The sequence below is a fragment of the Pseudochaenichthys georgianus genome, chromosome 5 (genome assembly GCF_902827115.2).
Source record: "Pseudochaenichthys georgianus chromosome 5, fPseGeo1.2, whole genome shotgun sequence".
NCBI lineage: Eukaryota > Metazoa > Chordata > Actinopteri > Perciformes > Channichthyidae > Pseudochaenichthys > Pseudochaenichthys georgianus.
Window position 1 is genome coordinate 13929417 of NC_047507.1, and position 21176 is coordinate 13950592.

A 21176-nucleotide genomic window follows, 5' to 3' on the forward strand; every position below is an offset into this window, starting at 1 on the left:
CAAACACAACCCCTGTGTGATGTTACTGAATCTTGTGTGGTTTTTTGCAATTAGTACAGATGTTAGATGGTCAACTTGACCGTTTATATATTTAAAGCAGCAAATGACCCTGCAGAATTCCAATCCTGAGTGTTGAAAATGATCTGACTTTCTGTCCGTCTACCAGTCTGCATGTCCGAATAGTTTGGTGTGTTCTGTCGCCAAGGGATACAGCTGTGCACGTGTGAGTGTGTGTGTGTGCATGTGTGTGAGTTTAAAGAGGAAGGGGTAAAGGACTCCATACTTGCCATGCCAGCCATGTCACATAATCCCGACAACCTTCCCCGGTAAGTGTGTGCGCTGGTTTAGGAATATTGATACTTGAGGTCTGTTTACATGCTCTACTCAAAAGCCGACAGACGCTGTAGAGCGGTAACCCACATGCACACCTTTTTTGTTCATGTCCTGCTTTCATCCCTAACTACTCACATACACACAAACACGCACAAAAATAAAACAAGTAAAACACACCGTGGCTCAGGGGAACAGGGTGTTCCTGAAAAGGAGAACAGAGAGCCGAGGGGGTTATTTTAGTCATTAGAGGAGGCAGACAGACAGCTTAATGCGGGAAGGGTGTGTGTTGTGTGAGTGCGCATGTGCAGTGATGACATGGCTTGTAACGTGCAAAAGCAGTGTCACTTGTGAAAGTTATGATATTACCAGGAAGCTTGAATTATCATTTAATAACCTGAAACTTAGAGGTAGTAAAGCAGCCAAAGTGATTTATTCAAAGGCTTTCTTTTTTACTTGCACATCTTTACCCAGCCATGCCCGAGGTTTAAGTTCTTGAACAGTTTTTTGATGTGTTTGCGTCTCAGAGCAGGCCAAGCCAGGTTAAACGCACTTTATTCCAAATGTAAAAGCACCTGTGTGACCTTGAGGGATTTATTTCAATGCTTACTTGCCGTGCCGAAATGCTACATGCATGATATTTGTTTCTGTACTTCCCGCACACCTTTTCAATATGACTGTGAATTGTTCAAATAAAGTAACGCAGTTATGTTAGACATACATAAAAAGTAAAAAAGCAGATGGCTATTTCAAAGTGAAATTCTAAAGTCATAGTCAATACTTGTAATGATAGAGGTAGGTAATAATCCCTGCAAATGCTCTTGTGGGTCTTCTTTACACTTGTTCAAACTTTAGTGCAGGCAGACTTTTTTTTCAATGAAGACTGTAAATTATCTTTGAAATCTGTAAAGCAGCTGTGGCCACATTCATGTGGATATACACATTCATGTGGATATACACATGCATGTGGATATACACATGCTTTGTTGTGAGAGAGCATCTCAGTACATGCGTGTATGTTCACATCCCACATGTAGCTGCTCACAGTTGCCCGTTGAAAAGGCCTTTCCTGGCATGGCGCAGTCCACTCTAAAAATAAACACTCCACAAATTAACACCATGTCTCTGAGCACAGGTGTTATGGCCCCACACTGCCCCCAAGTGTGGGTACTTGTGTGTTTGGGTCTTTGATCTTCTCTATGTCACACTTTGCACATGTAGGTATAGAAACGTTGCAAAGCACAGCGTGTTTAATGTATTCCATGTTTCCATTGTGGTCATATTGTTGGCACATATGATGATGTGACTAATCTGTTGCACAATCCAGAGGTGACCTGTAACCCGGGCATCCTCCGCTCTACATCCTCCCACTGGCTGTCGGTGTTTGAAGTGAAGGGGCTGTGACATCACAGCGTTGGAAACACAATGACCGCTGTGTGCTCTTACTGCGTCACAGATGCCTGCTGCTTACCCCGGTGGATGCCAGGCAATGGGAAGGCCCATGTGGGAGATCATGCTGCCTGGTAGCAGTGTGTCACCATATGATATGTAGAAGTGATATCCTGTCACTGTGATTATTTGTGGATCATGGCTTAGTGACACTTGGAGGCTGTGTGATACACATATAGCCACTTATAGCCACTTATAGTTTCAGATGTGTTGGAAAGTTAGATGGTGCTAATGTAGCCACAACGTCTCCTGTCAAACTGTGAGTGACACATACAGTATGTGTCCTACAAACAGAAAAACACACTTTTGCTGTGTTTTTAAAACATTTTTTATTGTGTTGTTAGGAGGAGATAAGGATACGTGTAAGTCGTGTTGAATCTTAGCATGTACAGTAAACATTTTATCTGCCTTGCAACAACACATTCCCCCTCAACTTAAGATCTGACGGACCAATCACAACTGTTTATGACAGGGGTGTCAAACTCAAGGCCCGGGGGCCACATTCGGCCCGCGACTTCATCTTATGTGGCCCCACAAGAGCTTGCAAAGAATATAATATGTTTATTATACGTTTACATGCTGCAGAAGCACGTTGCCCTTAAACTACATGTCCCACAATGCATCTCAAATATGACTTTTTTCTCCGAATTTGCCTTTTTTTCTTCAAAATATGCATTTTTTCATAGAATTCCTTTTTCTCAGAATTAGATTTTTATTTCAAAATGTCACTTCTATTTATTTTTTCTCCAGAATTTGGCTTTTCTTTTTAAATCATTTTGGGACATACGCACTGAAAAGACTTCTGCTTTCAGACGTAGTTAATTATGAAGTTATTACCCTATCCGATGATAATCCAATGCAGAGGCAATGATGTACATTATTTTATATATGATATATTTATATATGTATTTTTATATAGTCTTAAAGTTACAACCGGCCCTTTGAGTGCAACCATAATGCTGATGTGGCCCGCGATGAAATTGAGTTTGACACCCCTGGTTTATGAGATATGTTGCAGGTTCGAAAAAAAGACTTTCAAGAGGAGCGACATTTATGCACTTTCGAAGATGGCTGAAGCTGATGTGGAATTTTCTGTTGAAGTCTATCGCGTTTTCTAATATCACCTGACCAAATTGATTTGCATCTTCCAAGGAATATGACACATGAACTCGCAGATCTGTCTGTCAAGCAAAGTGATAATACCTTTTTCCATCATTCAGGGCTATGTCACATGTGTCATTGCTTTGTGTCATTGGTTGGTCTATCCAGTTGTGTCCGGAGGCATTTTGGAGGTTGCTGACTAATGAGCATTTTCAATTTAGTCTCAAGGGCCTTTACAGTATATACAGCCTGAAGGTCTATCCTTAGGCCATCTTCCTGGGGTTGGCAGTATACCTTCTCGATTGAGTTTGGAGATGTAATCACCCCATTTGTCAGACTTTATAAATACACTTTGCAGCATTCCACCTCTGTGTGTGTGTGTGTGTGTGTATCTGTGCAAACACACTTGTTTGTCTGTGTAACGTTAAAATAGAGAACTACTAATGCTACATCTTTAGAGGGCCTGTCCACAGCTCCAGATGTTAGCAGTAGGTATGAAACGGCATCAGTAGTTGTTGGCGTTATAGGATTATCTGTCCTGTGAGTAGTGTGCCTCTACCTTCATTTTTGTTCATGGAGAGTATTTTAGTATTTTTGCATTGTGGTCTCCTGGAATCTAAGTTCTGGTTCATGTTTGTGTTGGAATGTGTGTGTTTCGATGTGTATCTCTGCATGGGAGTGTGTTTTTCCTGTGGGCCATCCAATGGGCACAAAGCGGGCAGTGTGTGCCCCCTCGGGTGCTGAAATGTACACTTCGGACAACAGGCGGCTTCAGTCCTCAATAGGAGCTGCCCTTCTTATTGTACCTCATGCACAATGAGCTTTTCTCTCTCCCTCTGTCTTTCTTTCTGTGTCCTTCTCTCTTCATAACCATATACAGACAGTGTTACTGATGAGAGACTGGAGGAATCGGATTTTGATTGGTTGTTTAGACCCTGATGTCTCTGTCACTACTCGTCTGTATGTAGTTGTCTCGCATTGCGTTACCATCAGCAGAGACTTTTGAATTCATTTGAAACCTGTTTTTGTACAACTTTGCGAGATCAGTCGGGCTTAGTCATGCAGGGGATGAACACAAGTCATTGCAGAAGGGGAACTGTCAGTCCTGGGACTCCCCGCTGAGTGTGCATGCTTAAATATTTGTGAGTGTGTGTGTGTGTGTGTGTGTGTGTGTGTGTGTGTGTCTGCGTGAGAGAAATAAGACAGAGGTTTTGTAAGGGGTTTATGGGTGTTCCCCATCGTCCTTCTGCTCACATGATCACCCAAGAACAACAAGACCACATGACTCTCACATGACTTCCCCACGGTAATCGAGGAAGTACCTTACAATACACCCTTTTTTTGAGGGAAAGAGTTTGGGCAGAAAGTGTTAGTGCTCACTTATCTCCTTCCCTGTGCCCTCTTTTAAACATGAGAATACACTTAAAACCGAAATGAGAATACATAAACAAGCTTAGATGGCCTGGAGATGTGCTTTGTTTTGTTTCAGTTTGCTCTACAGGGCCTAATGCAATACTCAGCAAAGTCAAATCACACAAATAGGTTTGCTAATTAAGATGAACATTACATTCTGTATCGATGTTGCTTTATTCTTGATTTGTGGATTTCTTTGCATGTTTAAAGATTTTACATCAAGACAAAACCCTCCATTGAAATGTGAAAACAGCTTCCTGTGATGTGTGAATGAGACCATGTGAATGGTTGGGAGGATTATTAGTTTGCTATTTTTTCTTTATTAGGTATTATTTCATATAACTTTACAATGATACGCTGTATTTTATATTGGCAGGGTTCTTATTTCACAAAAAGAAAATTAGAAGCTGCAAACTATTGTGATGCCTTGAGATGAAAAGTCTTATGGTTTGTTTATCGTATACAAGATAGACGAGTACTTACATCCTTTAAAGAGCAAGATGTATTCTAGAGCCATTTATGTGAGGACTCAGACAGACATGAAGGAGACACTGTAGCAAATGCTAAGATATTAACACTGTATATAGTTACATAAGGTTAGGGGTCTGACAACATGTCTCTGAACAACTTGTAAAGACGACTGGGTGCCTTTGATTCAGTTGTCAAATAGAGTGCATGTGAGTGGAAAACTGGTCATGCAACAAGACAATGTTTGCAGCCATATCTGTCGGTAGAGTGGCACCAGTGGAAAGGCCAAGGTCTTTGAGCGGACACCTCTCTGTCGAAAATGAAAGGACCAGGATGTATTTAGCATAGCTTGAGTTGACATAGTACTGTTATAGTTGGCTTAATCCACGGTTATCTACAGTATTTAACTCGCCGTTATTTTTAATTAAGGAAATGGATGTCAACGGGTAGTTAGGGTTCAGAATATGATCTGGATTGTGATTTCAAAGATAATTATACAGGGTGCCCGCGGGGTCTTAAAAAGTATTAAAAGTTGATCAATCAATTTAGTGAAAATTAAGGCTATTAAAAAGGATTAAACGGCATTTTCCAAGGTATTACATTTTGTAGCTTGTTTTCAATAAGTATATAAATGGTCCAAAGAGGTTGTATCCTACAGTGTGCCTGAATGTAATCATTGCGTAGGTGTGTGGTGTGATTCTGTGTAGTTTATTTATGGCATCCCGTTGGATTTGACATCATCTGAACGGGACATCGCACGCTCACTGCTTGATAGCGCGCGAAGCTCCGTTTACGCCGGTTGTTAAACAACATCGTTATGGGGAACTGCAAGTCTGCGTCCAAATGGTTGGAAGATAAGGAGGAAGGACGATCAATACTGTATATAGTCAATGTGTCGCCAATGTAACCGGTTAAAACTCGAAGTGGCGATGAGGTCTTAAAATGTATTCAATTTGACTTCAGGATTCCTGCATATACCCTGTAATATCAACATTATTTTTGACCATAATTTGAATAGAGGAGTCATTGCTATTAATGTTCAACCACTTTATATAAATAATAACATTTGCTTTATAAATGTTTATTCACATACACTTGATTGTTTGCAAAAAGCTCAATGGTTTGGTTATTTAAAAGCTGCCTCAAACTTGAATCCATATACAAATCTGATGTCTATGTTTTCACTTTTCCTTTCCTCTGGGCCCAACTCTCACTGTCCTCTCTTCCTTTGTCTTCCACAGCTTCCTCTACCTCTCGGGCTGGACTGCGGTGCCTTGACGTCGGCTCGCCCTCCCCTGCCCCCTCGCCCCCCAGCCATGGCCTCACGCATTGGCATGCGGATGCAGGTACAACGCCACCATCCGATATGCAAGCCTTTTAATAGCTATGGATATCAATGTCTTTCTGGAGTGTTGTATGATCGAGTGGCCCCTGGAGACAAAGGTATTCTGGTCAATGTCAGAGCTTTGTGGACGTGCCATTTAATTGAAGGACATGTACACGCACTAACCACTGATACACTTGGCCGTGCTTCGCATCCGTTGCATATATTAGCACATGTATCATACATACTTCCCATTAAGGCCAGTTAAATAGATAGAATAGAATGGGAGTCACCAGTTGTTGCATCCTATCAGCTCTTTGAGTCCACTCATGTGTCACAATGCTTTAATGATTATTTCTGTGTTTATGTGTGTGTGTTGTTTGTGTGTCCAGCTGATGCGAGACCAGCTGCAGCAAGAGGAGCAGCGGGAGAGGCAGCAGATACAGCAGATACAGCAGCAGCATCAGCAGCAGCAGCAGAATGCAGCAATGCAATACATGCAGCAGTGCATGGCTGTGCCTCCTGCACCCACACCAGCCATCAACGCCCCGCAGCATCACCAAAGCATGCAGGTCCCTGTGGAGGTTCTTAAGGTCAGTAGGGCTGAAATACAATGATCAACATGAATGTGTTTATTGATTTTACTTGTACTGATTTATTATCAAATCAACTGCTAATCAACTGCCCTTGTGTTATGTTCACACCCTTTGGTAATGTTCGGGTCAAATTGACCCGGGACATATTTCTTCAGAAATGTCTTCCTGTCCCACTTCACCGTGTTCTTCTAATGCATTCCACTCACTCTCATCCATTATTAGCTCCAAGGCTCTGGGCAGAATATCTTTTGGCCATTTTGTTGGTAGATAATTGTAGTTCTGCACTACACTGTTACTACACTGAGGTTATGTCTCTGTTTAGTCCCTCCTCCGGCATGCAGGTGCGAGGGGAGACAGTGCGAGAAAATGTAAAATGTTTATACATCTCTGGAAGATCTAAAATGTTTATAATGTTCTAGGATAGTTTTGTGTACACACTACAAAGGGTAAAGATCAAGGGAAAACAGGATCAAACAGCTTCTGTGTGTGTGTGTGTGTGTGTGTGTGTGTGTGTGTGTGTGTGTGTGTGTGTGTGTGTGTGTGTGTGTGTGTGTGTGTGTGTGTGTGTGTGTGTGTGTGTGTGTGTGTGTGTGTGTGTGTGTGTGTGTGTGTGTGTGTGTGTGTGTGTGTGTGTGTGTGTGTGTGTGTGTGTGTGTGTGTGTGTGTGTGTGTGTGTGTGTGTGTGTGTGTGTGTGTGTGTGTGTGTGTGTGTGTGTGTGTGTGTGTGTGTGTGTGTGTGTGTGTGTGTGTGTGTGTGTGTGTGTGTGTGTGTGTGTGTGTGTGTGTGTGTTTTTCTCTCTGTCTGTCTGTCCTGGTATTGTATCCGGATCAGATTGACCCGAGCCTCTTATGAAGGACATAAATGCGGGTGGGCATTTTTTCATAAGTGGAAAAAAATAAAAACAATTCCACAAACCCCGGCCATTGAGTTTCAGGTTGAACGGAAATATCCTTATATATTTTGTTATTCATTGAAAATGGAAATCGGGTCAATTTGACCCGAACACCACACAAGGGTTAATAAGCCAGTAACATGTAGGAAACATTTGTAACAGACATATCACAATTTCTGGTTCTCAGAGTTCATGGTGAAGACTCTAAGTTGCTTGTTTGACTTTGTTTGTCAAAAAGAAAAAGGTATTTCATTTACATTGATATGAAAACAGATAAAAAACAATTCCTTACTATTTGAGAAAATTGAACAAGTAAATGTTGGTTATTTTATGAATTGTATCCGTCCGTTTCATTCTTGTAAACTTGATATCTTAGCCTGGAGAATTTATTTTAATTTGGCACAAACGTCCACTTGGTGTCAGTGATGAACTGATTAGATTAAAGTGGTTAGAGATTAAACGTCAGGGTCACTGTGACATCATAAAACAAGTGTTAGTCCACAGGTCCAAAATTAATATGTTATTCATATTCAAAGATTCAAAGGTTTTATTGTCATATGCACAAAGCTACAGTGTAGAAATGGCAATGAGTTCTTCTGACCTGAGTTCCTCCAACAATACGACATATATAAAATACAAAATAAAAAGTAGTGCAAAAAGTCTATATATCATTATTATGACAATTCACAACAATGAATAGGATCAAATTAAGTTATTTTCGACAGACATCACTTAATTGAATTACTGTTTTAGTTTGTGAATGGAGTCTATGCTTTTGATAATGACTCAATTATAATCTGAAAGTTGAAAATTATTTATGAGAAGGAATTTAGTATTTGAGAGGAAAAGAAACTAAAATAACATTTTAAGTTTTGATTTGATAAAGTATTTATTGAACGCAGAATGCTTTCTCTCCACTGTCTTTTAAGACTAGTATTAGACCACCGAGTGATCAAAACATAATTAGTGTAGTAAGACCTCCGGTCAAAATGCCAGCAAACTACAAAGACAAAGCCCTAAACAGATCTCATTGAGAGGATTGGCAGGAGAGAGTAAAGATGTTGGTTAAGGGGGGTTACAAATGGCCAGGGGGCTGTGGCACTTCCATTAATCCACTCACATGTTGCTGAGCAGCAGACAGGGCAGCAGTGTGCAGCCAAGGTGCTCAGGACTTCACTGGGCGTTGTGGCCTCCACACAGCAGCAGCAGCAGCAGCAGCAGCAGCAGGGGAAAACAGGGACAGATTTTGAAAAAAAGGCAGAGAAAGAAAAATGCGGTGGAGCAGCAAGCAGGTAGGGAGACAGAGGGGGGAGAAGGACGGGCCGATAAGAGACGTTTGACGTGTTTAGTGATAGGACAGACAGGAGGATGTAGATAGTCTGACAGAGACTGATAAAGCTGAAGTGACATTTTGCCGGATTCCAAAGATGCTTGTGTGGTTCCTTATCTTTGACGATGTGTGTTTGTGTGTATATTGGATTGCACAATACTCCATTATGTGCGTGTGTGTTTGTGTGACTTTATGGTATTTTGAGCTGTAAACCAGTAACTGTATGGGGCAATTTGCTGTATCGACAGTTTACTCTGTGCATGCGCGTGTCGAATGGTGTTTATGAAATCTCAGTGTTTAGAGTTGTCAGTGACTTTCCTTTCATGTTTCTGATAAGGACTTCTTTCTGTCTGTCCATCAGTCTCACAGAGCCGTCAGAGCTGCTGTGTTTGTTTGGATTTCCTCTGTGCTGACAGCATTCAGCCACAAAAGGTTGAATAGCTACGGCTGAATAGCTGTTCACGAGACCCAGAGCCGCTTAAAGTTGACAACCAATCACGTGTGTTCATCAAGTATGTCAAGATTTGCTGTAAAAAAAAAAACATACGCAAATTAGCTCGAAGGTGAAAAAAACATGAATTTACGGCAATGTTTCTGGGTCATTTGATATAATCCTGATGTTGGTTATAAAGCAGAGGGGGTTTGGAGAGCTGAGTCTTTTTCTGTAGTAATGGGGAGCAGGCCTGCTTTCTACTGAGCTTTACTCTTTGATGTGAAGGAATGAGGCCAGCCCTTTGCTTTATGTAGCCACACCAGAGGATTTAGTGGCTTTACTCCTGCAGGCTTTACTACTGACTTAATGCTCCTATGTGCCATCACATTATATGGGACAGGGATAATGAGGTGTACATCTGAAGCACATACTCAATGTTTTACCTTTTTAAATGTGATTGTTAAACCATGCTGAGCTTATATCACTCACAACACATTTGTGTTTAATTCAAATCTAATTCTGGTGATGGGTATTACGCAAGTGCCATCACTGTCTGCTTTGTTGTTGTTTGGCCCTGGTATACGTTACAAAATAGTCCAAAATAGGAGGTATTTTACAAGTGCACTTTGTAATATATGCAGATTTAGCTAGCAAATTCTGTAGGATTCATATTTGTATATAAAGGGTTTTCAGCAGTTTTCAACCCTTGTGTTTATATTTGGTTGAGAGATCATGCCTCTAAACATTGCTAAATGACGACTTTATATCATGCATAGACAATGTTTTTGCCTATAATTTAGTCAAAAAAGAAACCTTAACAGGATCAACAAAGAATTGGACCAATGTGCAAAATGAATAATGGGTTGAGAGATTTGATCACATTCACATTTAACTGCCTACTCTTAATACAGGTACAGACCCACCTGGAGAACCCTACGGATTACCACATCCGTCAGTCTCGGAGGCAACAGGTGAAAGAATACCTCTCCACCACCTATGCCACCAAACAGGTACGTTTCTGGATGCCTTTCCTGTGCACTGTTTATCTCACTTGATCCACTGTATGTTTCGCCTGTTCCTGAGTTTTTGTTTTGTTTGTCCAACAATCCACTCAGTGTTGCACTAAGCCAATCTGAGTCATTAACAGCATCACCCTCTCCTTCTCTCTCTCTCTCTCTAGATGGTCCACGCAGTAGTGGGGCCAGTGCAGCCCTCTCCTCCCACAAACATGGGTCCTACAGGTGGCTCAGCGTCCGCCCCCCCACCCCTATGCTCCCCACACATGCGCACAGAGCAGCTCATGTCAGGGAACAGCGCCCCAAACAGCCCCATGGCCATGCTCAACATCGGCTCCAGCCACGAGACAGAGGTAGGCGTTCCTCAAGTGGCAATGAACATTAAACATGTCCTAAAGTAGGGTTTACAGCAGCCCAGATTGAACAAATATCCTTGAAATATGACTTAATTACAGTCTTGTATACCTTATGAGGATTGAATATTGCCCCCAAAGTGACATTATCTCCACCTTTTATGAAAGCATCGTAATGATTTATTTGCTCTTTGGTAGGCAGGAGCAGCGTTAGCAAATGCATTGGTGTTAATGTGTCATGCGTACAGTTGGTGTGTGGGTGAATGAGTTGGTTAACTGGCAATAACTGAGACTGGCTATCATTGGAATTTAAATGCTCCATTATGGCCCAGCAACAGTAATTACAGCTTAACAAGTGACAGCAGAATGTAGGGCCCTTTGAACCTGGCAGACTTTGACCCACCCTCCTCCTCCTCAAACTCTTGACCCTCTTGCTTCTTTGAGTGTCTCTGGAAAAAAATATACTATTACTAGTTAGCCTTCATGACAAAGAAGTTCTCTTTAAGGTCTTCTCTTGAGGGAGGCATGCACCTGCTGGTGAGTTCTCCTGCAGGCCTACATCGAGCAGGTTTCAGGTGCTCTAACAACCAAACGAGCATGCACGGTATTTGCTAAACATGAAGATGAGATGTAGACATAGTTGCAGTGTTTGTCTTAAAGTTAAGCAAGACGGGTCATTAAGCTTATCAAAATCACAACAGTGACACCCAGTTTGGTTTTTCCAGATGGATGAGGTCATTGATGACATCATCAGCATGCAGTCCAATTACGATGATATTCAGGCCTACATTGACCCAATCCAGATGCCAAACACAGTGAGTACAACCAACCAACCAACACCGTGTGTGTTTACAGTAATCCTCTATTTTTATGTATTTTCGCAAACTAACTGACCCCATGTTGTTGGCAGTTTTAACTTATTTGAACCGGAGATCTAAGAATAGAGGATATCATTTGCCGTACAGATAAAACAATCTTTAAAGGCAAAGGTAATTGTGAGTTATATTATGTAAAGATGAGTGATTTGACTTGACATGGGTACCCTAATGGCAACTTTATAAAGTTATTATTATTTATTATTGTTATTATTAAGTCAAATATTTCTAGAATCGTGTTCCAATAGCAGTTTTATTGTCCATATACAAAAAAGCTTTTGCACTGAACTCTGGATTGGAGCCCCTGACCTTATTCTGGGTCATTAATTAAATATAGATTAGATTTAGTTACATACAAATTATCTAAATTAGACCTTTTCCTTTTGCAATTTTTTGTAGGATAATGACATTTAGGAAGGAATAAGGAATACATTTGCAGTGCAGCATACTGTAAGCCTATTGCTGGCCAAATGGATCATACACCTTTAATGTTTTACCCTTAAAAAAATGCAGAACTAGAATCCTCTAAGGTTGTACAGTATTCACGGGGTAGGAAGTCCTCTGAAACCCTGGCCCACTATACTTCGGGCCCAGTCTGCTCTGAGAGAGTTATGGGGTTGGAAATGCAGTCATCAGTATTGCTGTTCCTGCATCTGTACCGTCTTTCTCTGTCTCTGTCACTGCTTTCCTTTTGTGGTTATTTGTCTTTTTTGCTGTTATTGGGATGGTGTTGCAACTTGTGTTAAACCTCAACAAGTCTTAATGAATCTGCTTTGAACCTGCTTTTTTGAGTTGTCAGTTGTTTCTGTATTTCCTCATATGTCTTCATGCACCACACAAACATACATACACATTATACACATTTTAAGTGTATAATTGACTTAAGCACTAAACATTCCATCTTTAGACTTTGCTGAACATAGTTAGAAACCAAAGAGAGGACATGTACAGTGCTTTGTGTCTGATGGAACAAATTCAGAAAATTAACAATTAAACTGCCAGCAGTTACAGTTCAACTTGTTTACAAGATATTTGGAGAAAGAGAGAGAGGGAGGTGGAGAAGGAGAGGGGGAGGGGAGGAGGGAGAGGGGGATAAGGGCAATTTGTGCAAGGGGAAAACAGGCTGAAAGTCCAGTTAGGGGAAAGTTCACTCTTGTTTGGTGGGGAGCGGAGGTAGAAGAAAGACAGGATCGGTGCTGCTGAGGTCAGTCTGCCAGGACAGGGGCGGCAGAGCCAGAGAGAGCTGTGAGTACTACTGCTGGCTGAGAGAGAAGAAGAAGAAGAAGAAGAAGAAACGCCTAGTGTGGGAAGGTGTAGAGGATGAAGGAGATGAATAAAACGTATGCCATTGTGGACGTTTTTGAAGAACAGATTCAGCTGGTAAGACACAGAAGCGCAGTTGTATGTCAGTCTGTTTAACATGAATTGGGTGCGTTTCGAGTTTATCTTTCCCATTGAGAGAACCACAGGATGCAGTGAGGGCTCTAACTCTCAGCCTCGGGTCCCTGATTATAAAATGAGACGCAGCAAGGCAGTAGGGTGGGTGAGGTTTACGATTTTGTTTTTGGTGCTCGTGATGGGTGTTTCTGCAAGACTGAAATCAGAACTCTTGCACGTTCAATTTAATATTAAGCGCCATGTTGAGGTTAACCGTGTAATTAGGGTATACATATTAGCAGGTTAAACTAACGCAGGCTCAGCTCACTGTGTGGTCGTCTATCTAACTCCCTGCTTCACAACTATGTGTGTGTGAATGTGTGAGAGAGAAAACTACAGCCTCCTGTAGTTTTATCTTATATGTTCTCTGTGTTTGATGAGTTAGTATTAGTAACTCTTTTAATTAGGTCTGCATGCTTATGTATGTGTTTTTGTTTTTGTAACCTCACACTGATTGATTAGATTAGGCGATTGATCAACCCTGAGCAGGATCAGTGTGTAAAGTCAGAGAGCAACTCGAAACTCAGATCAATATGTTGGTAGTGCTGCCTCTTCACAGCATAATCACTGCTCTTGTGTAAAGTGTTTTTGTGTTAAAATACTGGAGACAAAGCTCAGAGCCTTGTTCCCAATTGACAGACCAGTGAGCAAAACTCACCTGCTAATCCTGATGGGGATTAAAGCGGCAAAATCCATGGAATTCTTGGAATCTCAAAGTTTAGTAAAAGCCGGGAACACCACTGAATACCAGGCACAAGTGAGCAGTTCAACTCCTAAGTGTGTGTGAGTGTGTATGGGTGGTTAAACTGAGCCATACTGAGTCTCAGTCACGCTTGCTTGTTCAATTGAGTTAGATGGTCTCTTATTGTGAGAGTGAGGCTGCCAGGAACATGGGAGGTCAGGGCAGAAGCACGGAGGATGCTGGGAATACATGTTTTCTCTATAAAGCACAAGACATTGTGGTGTTCAAATCTGACTATTGACTTGATGCACAGTTTAAGTTAAGTAGGAAGCAGTTAATATGTTTTCCCAACTGTATTATATCATTTTAAATGATGAAAATCAACAAGACAAATGAAGATGTCGTTTTCATATCTAAACAGCTTAACATACAATTACACTTAGCAACCCATTTCCTTATACTTGATTAGATTTTTAATGAAGCATATCATTTACATACAGAAGTGAGCCTGTGGAGGTGTGTGTGTTTATACGTGAATGTGTTTAATCTCACATCTCACACGGTAGCCAGCAGATAACGTATCTTCTCCTTCAAGTTCTTTATCTCCCAGCCCTCGTTAGCAGTGTTCACATTTGCCCTCACTTCAGGGAGTAGTACACGATTTGTAACGAGTCCTTCGCACTCAAACTATATGGAACAATTAAAAGGAAATCACGTCTTTTTAGGAGACCATGCAAAACAAAATCTCAGCTTTTATGCCACGTCTAAAGTTCAAGAGTTAGGAGACCACGACAAGTGTGAGTTCAGGAGCTGCTTGAGGCAAAGGAGAGAATCAAGCCATAAAGAGAGATAAGGGAGATGGGATGATGGTCAATCATTGCTGTGTGTTTGGCAGGCTGCTCTGAGGTGTGATATTATTGCATTATCTCCTGCTATCTGTTCTTTACATCGCCCTAAACGTTAACACTAACTTTATAAGGATACTTACTAGGTGTAAGGAGCTTTAAATAGGTGGTCCTTTTAGAGCTACTACAATTACTATTTGACTTTGATTAGGTTCAACATTCATTCCCCATGGAGGTTTTTCGGTTTGGTTTATTGGTTTGTTTGTTTCCAGGATACCCTATTGCCCTATTTTCATGAAACTTGGTCAACGGTAAAGCATGGAGCATAGAGGAAGCCATTTAACTTTGGAGCATATACATCAATTATTTTTCACTTTTGTCAATGCTGCAAAACATTCAGTGCCCTCCGTGTGCCCTTCTAGTTTTATGGAATCTGACATTGTGTTAAATTGTGGACTTTGGAACAGGCAAAGATGTCTTAAAGTGATTAAAGTGTTTTTACGGTTTTCCTTTTGAGTCGAGCAGAACTAAAACATAAGTAATTTATCAATTGAGTGCTTTTGAGGAATTTTCATTCACAACTACTCTGTTCTTGGACACCAAAGCATTTATTTCCACTCTACTGGCTAATTCATTCTGCACAGCTCTCATAATGAAGGGATTTCAAAAAGATACTATGTAGACTGTTGGTTTTCTCAATGTGTATAATTGTTGTTAATGTGTAACTGTGTATTATGTGTGTCCTCCCCAGCTCCCCCTGTCTAGCAGCCACCTGGATGTGTATACAGGGCCGGGAATGAAGGGTCCAGCCATTGCTATGACCAGCAACTCCTGTCCTGCCAACCTCGCTGTCAAACGAGAAATGACAGGTGCGAAAGGCAAAGTTATACATAAACTTTCTAAACTAATCATTTTAGTAGAAGATTATATAGAAGACTGATCACTGATAAATTGTTGAATATTAGCCCCTAGTTCATTGCTTTTTGTTTTTGCAAAGACACAGAATCCCGTGCGATGGCCAAGGAGAGACAGAAGAAAGACAACCACAATCTGAGTAAGTCTTTCCCTAGCATGCTCTCTACCCAAATCTAATATGATATACCTGCTTTTTTCTCATAGACAAAACTGCACTTGCCCTAAGACACACACACACACACACACACACACACACACACACACACACACACACACACACACACACACACACACACACACACACACACACACACACACACACACACACACACACACACACACACACACACACACACACACACACACACACACACACACACACACACACACACACACACACACACACACACATATATTTATACACACACGCACCATCATTTTCTCTCTTGCAAAAACAGTTTTATAAAACCTCTCACTGATTAAGCTGACATAGCGGGTGGATGGTTAACCTGGTAATTTCTGCTGTCCTGGCACTTAAGTGTAATCACCTGTGACCGTGTTTGTGTGCCTAAACAATTGTCCCTTTTTAGACCTTTTATCTTATATACCCATAATGCATTGATCTATTCTCTCATAAACACTACAATACCAACCCTAATTCATGTATTTGTTGATTTGAGACACGCTTAATATCAAATCTTGTAGTGTCATAGGTTAAAACAGCTTTGAACAAGTTCTACTTGTGTCATGCTTTTGATTTCTCTGTACTATTATCTACATCATGTATTTACATTTCTCTCTTTCTCCTTGATAGTTGAAAGGAGGAGGAGATTCAACATCAATGATCGTATCAAAGAGCTGGGCACAATGATCCCCAAAACCAATGACCTGTGAGTTGCTTTTATAATGCTGTATTTTCAGTATGGATCAAATGTCTTGAATGAAATCTGTTACTGCCCGATACTTATCTATGGAAATGGCCTGTGTATACTCTACTGTGTGCATAGTGACGTGCGCTGGAATAAAGGCACGATACTGCGGGCGTCTGTCGAGTACATCAAACGCATGCAGAAGGACGCACACAGGTCCAGAGAGGTGGAGAACAACTTCAAAAGGATGGAGATGGCCAACAAACAAATGATGCTACGCATTCAGGTAACACAACCACAAACACATGCAAAGAAACACAATCATAGCACCTACGTTGATACTGATGACATTGCCTTCCGCCCGCTGTCTGCAGGAGTTGGAGATGCAGGCTCGTTTACATGGCCTGCCCAACAACTCTCCATCAGCCCTGAACCCCACCGACCTGATGTCTTCTTATATAAAACAAGAGACCAGCCCCGTGGAGAACCTCGCTCACACAATGGCACAAGCCCACCACCAGCCCCAGCACATGCCCCAGAACCAGGGTCACCCCCTGGCCCAGCAGCACCACTTCCTCCCACAGAACCACCTTCACCCCCAGGGCCAGGTTCAGCAGCAGCAGCAGCAGCAGCAGCAGCTGCTGCCCCCGCTTCCCCATCACCTGCAGCAGCCTCAGCCACCCATCCAGTACCCGGCCGTAGGCAGCTCCCAGCCCTTTGACTTTACCCAGTCGCTGGACTTGTGTGATGGGATACCCGGCTTCTCAGACGGCATGTCGGGGCTGGGCGACCTGGGCGGGTTGGACGTCCAGGGCAGGAGAGGCGAGCTGGGCTTCCTGATGATGGATGAGCCCTTGTCCCCTATGGGAGGAGACCCACTGCTCTCCGCAATGTCCCCGGAAGAGTCGGTGGACTCCAGCCGCAGATCCAGCTTCAGCATAGAGGATGGAGACATACTGTAGACATGTCACACACAAACTCACACAAACATGCTAAAGTTTTAGAAAAATGTAAATCGGCATCAAAAGTGACACATTTACAGCACGTATGACCGAAAGGAATCAGCCACCATTCAAGACATTATTCACCCGGCACAAACTATACACTTCACACAATTTGAACATGATCCATGACACATGGATGTGGTACAATTATTTCCCCTTAACGGCACGAGCAAAAGAAGGTACACAGCCCTCACTCATTTGAAGAAAAACATCTGTATCCTGTAAACGTTTGCGCGCACACACCAGTGCTTGTGAGCTTGAATCGTTGCCCAACAGAGCGTTTACAACACTGCCAAGTCAGGAGTTAAATTGCACACTTGACCTTGTTTCTGTAAAGATGGCTCTGAATCATAATTAAACAGGGGACACAACCAGCAGTTAATTAGATTGAAGTTATCAGATACAAGGACAACTGAGGACAAGTTATTTTCTCCTTACATCAACCTCTTTTAGGAACCATAAATGATTGAATGAGCGATAGTGAATACAATGGAAATAGCTTTAAGGTCCTGCATGCATAATTTATCTGAAGGGGATGTAGTCAAGTTATTTTGTTCCCTTCCTCAATCTGTTATTCCAGTGTTGGCTTCAGCCTGTAGCACCAGCTGTTTGACAAAGATCTGTGTTAGCCTGCTAAGCTAAATTGTATTCCTCCAATGACCACATTTGGAAGCATTATAAAACTCAAAGAAGAAGGTATATAAGCCAGCTTTTTTTTTGGCAAAGCCCCTTTAATTTATTGCACCTACCCCGCCTCCAGCTGTAGTTGTTGTCTTCTCACTAACACACACTGCGGTCTCCCAGTTATACACCTTTAGCCTTGACACTGTCATGACCTTTACTGTGCAGAGAGTAGGAAAAAAAAGTGGATGCTCATGCAGCATGTCGTCCAAAACAGTCAGGTGTCGAAGTACTCAGATACTGTAACACAATACACACACCGGATCAGATTTAAGCAGAAGCAGATGTTAACCTGAACGGTGTCCAGCTCATAACGCCTATCAATGTGCCTTTTCATTTTTGCAGCTGCTGCTCTTCGAGGAGATGTTTTTATAAGTTGGGGATCACGGCCAGGGTTTAGATTTAATATTAACTTTAATGTTGCCTGTAAATGCTTTAGAGTTTGCTACTGTAGCATCCATACCTCGGTCGGTGCCGGAGATAAACGTTTCCTCTTTTTTCTCACTAATTGACTCTGAAGGGCCCAGCTTGCACGAGAAGCCCGGGTGAATGAAATATAAAGTGACAGGGTTTAATACTGAAAAGAGAAAGAGATAGTTTGTCTCGGCTGACCGCAGAAGTAGTGTTATCTTCACTGTTAAAACACAGCATCAGCACACACCTGCATGCATCCACGTTCTCACACGGTTCACAAACGTGCAGGTGCTCACCTAGTACACAAACATGCGTTATCATGCTCACATACAATACACACAGTGCAGCCTTGAGGCTGTTTCAAATCAGCATGTGAACAAGTCTCCTGTGCTTCAGTCTCTCCCCGACGAGAGGAGTTACGCTGCCAGCTGCAGAGGTCAAACTCAGGTCTGCTGCTTAAACTGCCACCTAAAGGGAAGTGTAATCCCACTGGCGAGCTATCACAGTGATGGTGGAGAGGCGGAGGTGGACCTGAGTTGTGTCTCTGTGTTGGTGGACCTGGGGCTTGGCTTTGATTTGATATAGCTTATGATCAGTACTGATAAGGTAGAAACGGTAGAGAAAGAAAAAATTAAATTAAAACAAGTGTTTGTTTTCTTTATTATAGTTTGTTGTTTATTTTATCTACGAAAGCACTGGAAACTATATTACTGTTTTGACTTTGTACATGGAAGAATTGTGGAATAAGATTTATTTCAGATGTATGCCACTAAGCCACTTAAATGTATTTACTTGTATTTGTTGTTTTAGTTTTATTTCAATTTTATTCCAAACTACCCTTTCTTCTCAGAGCCATTTTCAGTAAGCTCACTGTAAAGGCACACACAGGAGTGGTTTGTAAACTTCCATATTTCAACTGACTTTAGAGAGATTAAGAGATTATGTACATTTACGATGTCATTTTTATATAATTTGGTTTTTATTTTTCTCTATTTTAACTTTGAATTTTGGAGCCAACTTGATTATTTGGTTTGATTGAATTCAAATTGCTAATTTTTTGAATGTAAGATTCACCAGTGGTTCTGGTCAGACCGAAGCAGGTCGGCGGTTTCGCCATGCCTCCTTCTTGCCTGGCTTTGGTTTCCATGGAGACTGGATGACTACTGACTTCATATAAACTCTGAGCCGAGGAGTCGTGGTTGCCATGGCGTGGCATCACCGACCCTGCATTGGTCTTTGCCTGTCTGCCAGAGTCGTGCCTTTTCCCCATCAGCCACAGTTTGACTGTTGTTGTACTGTCACCCAGACAACACTCCAAAGAGCTGCTCAGGCCTCCTCTACTCTTCCACTAGAGGGCGCTGCAGAGCAAAATACACAGGGAAAAGTGGTTCTGATTTGACTGAGAATATAAAATGTTTTACCAGAATCCATTCACTGGCTTTTGGCGTTTTTTTTATTGATGTGACTTGAGAATTGTGCGAATGTGTTTGTTTGCGTGGGTGTGTGTGTGGTTGTGGCCTTATATTAAATGGGAGTGCAAAACAATATCTCCTTCCAATCAAAATCATGTGCATTTGGTCTTGTTATTAGGATATGATGCTTGACATTCACTGTGCAGGACGATGAACGTACAGTTTGAAACGAGTTTTTTGCAATCATTGTATGAGAGTTACACAAGTGTGATGTGGGAATGTAGAGGCTTCAGTGCACACACACTGGTGAAGGGGACTTTTGGGATGAAGACATCTATTTCCAGACATTAATCTTTAAAATGAAGAATATCTACATATTTATTAATTTCTACATTTTTCAACGAATCATTTCTTTTAGTTTATGGATGTTTTTCTATTTTTGGAGGGGTGAACCATCTCAGGCACAACAAATTATTCCATTCAGAATATTTTAGCCTGAACATTTTTTAATTCTAGATTTACAACTTGTTAAAGAAAGTGAAAGTCTCTTTTGAATGAATGCAAACCAATATGTCCTCCTAAAGTAATGGGGGAAGGACTGCGATTATACAACGAAATTTGGTGAAGAATTGCAAATGCATTTAAATAAATTGCATCGGCCCCTTCAGCGTTCGTAGTTAAAGATTAATTATGAGCTGTCAAATTTCAGAAAGTGAATATAAGTGACCCATTTTTTGAGGATAAATTGTTTAAATTAGTGTTTGTGCCCCTCGTCTTTGTTAATTTTTGTCATATACAGATTCATTAAGGTTGTTGCATTATAGTTCCACCAGAGAGCACTAGAGATCTATATTATTGAAGTGTCTCCTTCAAGTCTCTTTTGTGAGATCATTGTCACAGCAGAGGAGAGAAAGGACTGCTGCTACTACTACTACTACTACTACTACTACTTAGGAACAAGTAGAATACAATCTAATTTTAGCATGTTCATAAATGGCGAGCAATATGGGATGGACTGTAGGCCTATGTGTTTGTGCAGAAAATAGCAGCAACTGTTTGACACATTTTTAATGCAAACGTTTTGCCCTGGTGAATTAAACCACTTTTCCAAAATGCCAGCATAGCAGAAAACAATTCCCAGAAAAAACCCTAAACAAGTGGAGGTAGCCTCTAAAGATTTTGACAAATAAAATGTATTCGCGCCAATTTGGTCAAATAAACCTACTTTCTCAGAGATGGCGGCCCTCCCATTTCACCTGCCGCCTTTATTTGTCTTCTTTTATTCTCTTTTATGGTTTTTTTCCATCATATCTTCTGATGTATTAGTCCAGGGCTG

General features: G+C 41.5%; 1 protein-coding gene across 7 annotated transcripts in view; it reads left to right on the plus strand.

Annotated features, from left to right (window-relative positions):
• Positions 1-19992, plus strand: part of tfeb (transcription factor EB) — a 34277-nt gene extending 14285 nt beyond the window's left edge. For 5 of the 7 annotated variants that reach the window (XM_034082517.1, XM_034082516.2, XM_034082518.2 and 2 more), the window contains 10 exons: positions 6003-6107; positions 6478-6678; positions 10249-10347; positions 10518-10706; positions 11432-11521; positions 15297-15414; positions 15549-15599; positions 16275-16350; positions 16459-16615; positions 16704-19992. In XM_034082517.1, coding sequence (XP_033938408.1) covers positions 6078-6107; positions 6478-6678; positions 10249-10347; positions 10518-10706; positions 11432-11521; positions 15297-15414; positions 15549-15599; positions 16275-16350; positions 16459-16615; positions 16704-17291 — 1599 coding nt within the window. In that variant the 5' untranslated portion in view covers positions 6003-6077 and the 3' untranslated portion in view covers positions 17292-19992. Of the gene's footprint in view, positions 1-206; positions 327-6002; positions 6108-6477; positions 6679-10248; positions 10348-10517; positions 10707-11431; positions 11522-15296; positions 15415-15548; positions 15600-16274; positions 16351-16458; positions 16616-16703 lie in introns of those variants that run through there. The other 2 variants (XM_034082520.2, XM_071203107.1) reach the window with 2 other exon arrangements.
• The last annotated feature ends 1184 nt before the right edge of the window (positions 19993-21176 follow it).